Source organism: Hipposideros armiger, unplaced genomic scaffold (assembly GCF_001890085.2).
Source record: "Hipposideros armiger isolate ML-2016 unplaced genomic scaffold, ASM189008v1 scaffold_518, whole genome shotgun sequence".
NCBI lineage: Eukaryota > Metazoa > Chordata > Mammalia > Chiroptera > Hipposideridae > Hipposideros > Hipposideros armiger.
This window is the reverse complement of record NW_017731868.1, coordinates 160667-167329: the sequence shown is the minus strand read 5'-3', so window position 1 is coordinate 167329 and position 6663 is coordinate 160667. Positions and strand designations below refer to the sequence as shown.

General features: G+C 35.1%; 1 protein-coding gene across 2 annotated transcripts in view; it reads right to left on the bottom strand.

The window, feature by feature from the left end:
- Nucleotides 1-6663, bottom strand: part of LOC109396381 (constitutive coactivator of PPAR-gamma-like protein 2) — a 226141-nt gene that overhangs the window by 62154 nt on the left and 157324 nt on the right. For both annotated transcript variants that reach the window (XM_019668137.1, XM_019668139.1), the window contains one exon: nt 5363-5491. In XM_019668137.1, coding sequence (XP_019523682.1) covers nt 5363-5491 — 129 coding nt within the window. The remainder of the gene's footprint in view (nt 1-5362; nt 5492-6663) is intronic.

Genomic DNA, 6663 nt, shown 5'->3' with positions numbered 1-6663 from the left:
GAGAGAGGGAGAGAGGTTTCTGTCCTGCATAAGATGGAGTAAGTAAAATCCACCTTGGACAGCAGCTATTTGAGGACTCTAAAAAGCGAGCCTAGAAGGACTGGGGAAGAACACCAGAATTCAAAGTACCACCAAACCAAGGGAGAGTTTAGCATTCCTTTTTTCTCCAGTGTCTACTGATGTGAACATAATGCAGCCTGAAGTCTGGAAGCGTCCATTGATGTGGACAGAGAAAGCTCCAGGAGAAATCTCAGTTTCATTATGGCTTAAAGGGTGAGAAAGGGGTTTCCAAAAACTCAAGATAGTGTACAGAAACACCCCGTTTTTCTTTTTTCTGCTGTCATGTGTGCAAGCCCAAAGCAAACCTGTGGTGGCAGCAATGGCAATAAGAGAATGGCAGAAAACTAAAACAGAATGATGGGAACCTTCCTCTCCAATCAGCAGTAGTCTCAATAGGTGAAATGAGTGAGCCTTTGATGCTTTTTCTCTCTCTGTCCTCTTGCTACTTGGCCCCAGACACTGAAAAAGGGTGTTCCAATGAACTGGGAGGTATTGAAGAGATCGCAGACAGGGAGCAGCACATTTACAGATCTGACACTAAACACCAGGTCACAGACTCTGAGAACTGAAGAGATAAACCGCAGCTCACGTCCCAGACTGGCCACTGGGTGGCATGCACACAGGACCAATCCAAATAGGTTTGCAAAGGCTTTGAAAATCATGCTAACATTGAAACCAAAGCCCACAGAATGATGGTGAGAACTTGTGGTCTCAACCTAAATGTGTCAATTGCCTCCTAAAACAAAACTATCAACATTCCCCATTATATTGAAACAAGTCCAAGAAGCTCATAATATAATACTCAAAATGTTCAAGATCCAATCCAGAATTATTTGGCCTTGGGCAGAACCAGGAAAATCTTAACTTGAATGAAAGAATTCAATTAATAGATGCCAATGCTGAGATGACACACATGGTAGAATTATCTGACAATGAGTTTAAAGCAGCTTTCTAAAAATGCTTGCAAGTAAGGAACACCTTTCAAACAAATAGAAAGATGGAAAGTCTCAGCAAAGAAAGATAATACATAAAGAAAAACCAAATGGTAATTTTAGAACTTAAAAATACAATAACCAAAATTTAAATACAGAGAGAAGAATACTTTTTAAAAAAAAACACAGTGCCTCAAGGATCTATGGGATAATACCAAAAGGTATAACATTGGTGCCAAAGTAGTTACGGAAGGAAAGGGGAATGTGGAACAGAAAATTTATTTGAAGAAATAATAGCTGAAAATGTCTCAAATTTAGTAAATGACAAACTTAGAAATTCAAGCTCAGCAAACTCCAAACAGGATAAATTAAAATAAATACATGTCAAGACACATCACTGGCAAATTCAATCAAACAATTAAAGAAGAAATGACACCTATTCAACATAATCTCTCCCCAAAAGTATTAGGCTGTCGGAAAAGTCATGACATATTTTTTCTGTTTTTCTTCGCAAAAATACCTCATGACTTTTCCAACAACCCAATAGAAGAGGAAGGAACACTTGCCAATTCATTTTATGAGTCCAGCACATCAAAACCAGACCAAAACAGCACGAAAAACTACAGACCAATATCCCTCATGAAAATAAATGCAAAAATACTCAATAAAATACTAGTAATGCAGCAACATTAAAAAGGAATACACCATGACTACACCGTGGGAATGTAAGGATGGTTCAATATTTTAAAAAATCAATGGACTAAAGAAGAAAAACCACATGATCCCATCAATAGATGTGGAAAATGCATTTGACAATATGCACCCATTCCTGATTTAAAAATCTCAGTAAACTAGGAATAAACTTCCTCAACCTGATAACATGCATCTACAAAACCTATAGGTAATATCATTCTTAATGCTAAGTGAATGCTTTCCCCAAAGATCAGGAACAAGACAGGGATATCCTCTCTCCATACTCGTATTCAACATCATTTGGAAATCCTAGATAGTGCAGTTAAATCAAGAAAATAAAAAAGGCATACAGCCCGGAAAAGAAATAAAACTGTCCCTATTTACAGACAACAAAATCACCTGCACAGAAAATATCAAGAAATCTACCAAAAAACTACTAGTGAGTTTAGAAAGGTGACCTTGTGATACAAGGTCAACACACAAAAATCAATCATATTTTTATATACTGGCAAAGAACAATTAGAAATTGAAACGAACCAAACAATATCTTTTACAATGGGTGCTCAAATATTAAATACTTAAGTATAAATATAAAAAGGAAGATATACAGGAATTGTATGCTAAAAACTATAGAACACTGATGAAAGAAATCAAACACAACCTAAATAAATGCAGATGTATAATGTCTTCTGGAGTTTGAAGATCCACCAAATTCATATATATGTATATAACATACACACACACACACTGGGGGTGCCAAAAAACATATACAAGTGGACACTTTGGTCAACGTTGCTCAAGCAGTAGTTCACTGTAATCGGAAGTGCCTGGATGCTGATTGTAACCACTTTGAGCACCTCTTGTAATTGCAGAAGTCAAAGTGACTTGTATTCATCTTTCGTTATCAGTATATATTGAATGTTACAATTGTAATACAGTTTTCCTTTCTTAAAATGTGTATACTTTTTCTGATATACACATATACGTGTGTGTATATTTATATATATAAAACCAAAGAGGTTTAATTAATGTTTGAACAGAACTATGCTCTATGCCTAAGCGTTCTCAGAAGTCTATTTGCATATGCCAATTTCTTTTTCTTTTTTTAAATTAAATTTACTGGGGTGACATTCCTTAGTAAAATTATATAGGTTTCAAGTGTACATTTCTATAATACATCATCTATATATTGCATTGTGTGTTCACCACCCAGAGTCAGTTCTCCTTCCATCACCATATTTGATCCCCTTTTCCCTCTTCTATCACCTCCCCACTCCCCCTTACCCTCTGGTAACCACTAAACTGTTGCCTGTGTCTATGAGTTTTTGTTTGTTTGTCTTGTTCCTTTGTTGTTTTCAGTTTTACATCCCACATATGAGTGACGTCATATGATTCTTGACTTTTGCTGTCTCATTTATTTTGCTTAGCATAATAATCTCAAAATCCATCTGTATATTTAAAGGAATTCCAATTATAATCCCAGCAGGATTTTTTGTTGAAATTTATATGGAAAGGCAAAGAAACTAGAATAGACAAAATACTTTTGATAAAGCATAAAACTGGAGTAATCACATCTGAAACTAATAAAAAAACTGGAGGAAATCACTACACAATTTTAAGACTTACCATAAAGCTACAGTATTTAAGACAATGAGCTCTTTGCAAAGAAATAGACACATAGGTCAACTGAACAGAAGAGTCCAGAAACAGATTCACACCAATGTGGGCAATTGATTTTTGATAAACGAAATTCAATGGAGAAAGCACAGTCTTTTCAACGAACTGTGTTGAAGCAAGCGAACATCCGTATGCAAAAACAAAACAAATCACCCCATATTTTATACAAAAATAAACTCAAAACAGATGATTTGATTTAAATGTAAAACTATATAATTTTTAGAATGGGAGAATTTGTCATGCTTCAGTTAGGCAGTTAGGCAAAGAGTTTTTAGACATGACACCAAATGCATGACCCATAAAAGATAAAAATTGAGAAAAGTTTAAAACTTTTGCTTTGCAAAAGACACTGTTAAAAAAATGTAAAGACAAACTACAGGCTGGGAGAAAATATTTGCAAATCAGACATCTGACAAAGGACTTGTATGCAGAACATATACAGAACTCTCAAAACTCAACAGTAAGTAAACAAATAACCCAATTAAAAATGGGCAAACGACTATTAACGAACAGACCATTCATCAAAGAGGATATATGGATGGCAAATAAGCACGAGAAAAAAATGTTCATTAGTCATCTGAAAAATGCAAATTAAAATTATGATGAGCTACCACCATGTACCTATTAGAATGGCTATAAAAAATACTGACAATAACAAGTGCTAAAGGGGAATGGAACAGCCACTGTAGAAAATGGTTTGGCAGGGTCTCATAAAGTTAAATATACACTTACCATATGACCCAGAAATCCCACTCCTAGGTATTTATATTAGGGAAATGAAAATTTATTTTCATACAAAAACCTGTACACAAATGTTTACAGGAGTTGTATTCAAACCACCAAAAATTGGAAACAACTCAAATATCCTCTCTAGGAATGACTGGATAAACAAATGATGGTATACGCACACAATACTATTTGGCAATAAAAACAAATGAATTTTTGACAGATGAAACATGCAACAACTTAGAAGAATTTTAAAGGCATTATGTTGAATGAAAAATGCCATTCTCAAAAGATTACATACTGTATGATTCTAGTCACATACTCTTCTCTAAAAGACATAACTATAGTGAAAGAATAGATGGGTAGTTGCCAGGAGAATAGTGATAAGCTTGTGTGTGATTGCAAACACACAGCCTGAAGGATTTGGGGGTGGTTCAACTGTTCTGATCCTGAATGTGATGGTGGTTACATAAATCTATACATGTGTTAAAAATTCACAGACCTGTACACACACATACATAAAAGTCAGTTTTACTCTATGTTAATTTCAAAAAATCAAACTGGAAAACCCCGAGTGCAAGAATAAATCAACTTGTTAAAAATAAAAGTAAGTTATTAACTTTTAGTTTCACAAGACAAATCCCAATCAAGCCCTTTTTTCACTATTAACAATAAAATTGGGGCCGAGTGGCTCAGTTGGTTAAGAGCTTGCTCAAGAGTTTGAGCTCTGAGCAACAGCGGTTCGAGTCCAGCCTGAGCTGAGCAGCCACTAAGCTGCCAACAGGTAGCAGGATGGCTCAGCTAAAAAAAAAAAAAACTTTCAAAAAAACCCAAAAACAATAAAATATTGATTCTTGTTTTATGTGGATCTACTTTAAGTGTCTTTTACATTACCCATTATCCTCCACTAAGCAAGACATCCTTTATATTAAAATATACATTGAAACAATAAAAAGTAGAAGGATATATGCTAGAGTGATAATACAGCAAGTTGTTTCTGGGTAATGAGATTTATGTGACATTTTTTCTTTATTTTCTAAATTTTCCACAGTAAGCTTGGCAACTTTTGATATCAGTGGAAAAACGGTAAAGAACCCTTTCAATCCAGGCCCTTTTAATGTTTCCTCAAAGAAACTCTGGGGCTCCAGCCTATAAAAATGGAGGAGACAAGCAGCTAGGAAGAGAGAAGGCAGGCAGCACTGGAAAGATCACATGTGCCGGGGGTTCTGGTGAACAAAAACTAGCGACTCTTAGAAAGGGGGAGGCTAGCTCACCTGAGACTGTTTGAAAACATCCTTCCCAACCACATCCAGGTTAGAGGGGTCTTTGATGGAACTAACATACTCAGAAACAGCCTTGATCACCACATCACAGGGAGGAAGAACCAGCTGATGAGCTCGGACCTAGAAGAGGTAAAATAAGCAAGGAACACTGACTTCACACATGAGTCACTAAGAAAAAGGGTGAGGTTGGGGTGAGATACAAAATTCAAATTCAGTAAATCCACTGAAAGACAAGTAAAATATTTTCTATAAAAATAGTTTTCCCCATAATTCTCAGTAAAGAATACTTTGAAAAGATTTAAAAGTATAAAAGAAAGATAAAATCCTATCATCCATAATGCTACTACAGAGATAACCAATGTTTTATGACACTCCCATAATTAATCAGTTTTCTTTCATGATACATTTTGGCTACTTCCAATTTTTTTGCTATTAAAGGTAGTGTTGAAATATGTGGGCCATGTTTGGATCCTGATTTGAACTAACCACAAAAAGGCCTTTTTGATACAACCAGGAAAATCCAAAAATAAACTGTATATTAATAACAAGAAATCACCAATTTTGTTAGGAGTAATAATGGCATTGTGCTTATATATGAAAATGCCAACATGTTTTAGAGATGCATATCGAAGAATATTGAAGTGAAATGACTTGAAGTATGGAATTTATTTTAAAATACATTAGCAGTAGCAACAAAAAAAGCGCCAGCAATTGTGGCTACATCTTGATAACTGCTGAAGCTAGATGTTACAATGGTAGCTCACTATGTTATTATATTATTTTCTCTACTTTGTGATGCTTGAAAAATTTTAATATAAAGGTTTTTTAATGCTGTCATAAAATATAGGTATGATTTGTCATCCATTTTCCAATTATTTAATTATTATACAAGCTTCCTAAAACAGTAGTAATTACTGAATCAAAGGGTATAAACTTCTTAAAGGACTTTTAAATAAATTGTTTAGGCAAAAGCCTGTACCATTCATTCCTTCAAAAAATATTTACTGCCTACTATGTGCTAGGCACTGTCCTAGGTACCAGGGATACAGCTGTGAACAAGATAAACAAAGATCCCTGACTTCCTGGGAGCTCACATTCTAATGTAGGTGTGTCTGGATGGGATGGGGTGAATGGAATCAAACAAAGAAAATAAGTAAGTAAAATGTATAGTGTGCTTGATGTAGATAAGTGTTATGGAGAAAATCTAAGCAGAGAAGGGGCTAAGGAATGAGAGCGAGAAAGAGAGAAAGAGAGAGAGAGAGAGAGAGAGAGAGAGAGAGAGAGAGAGAGAG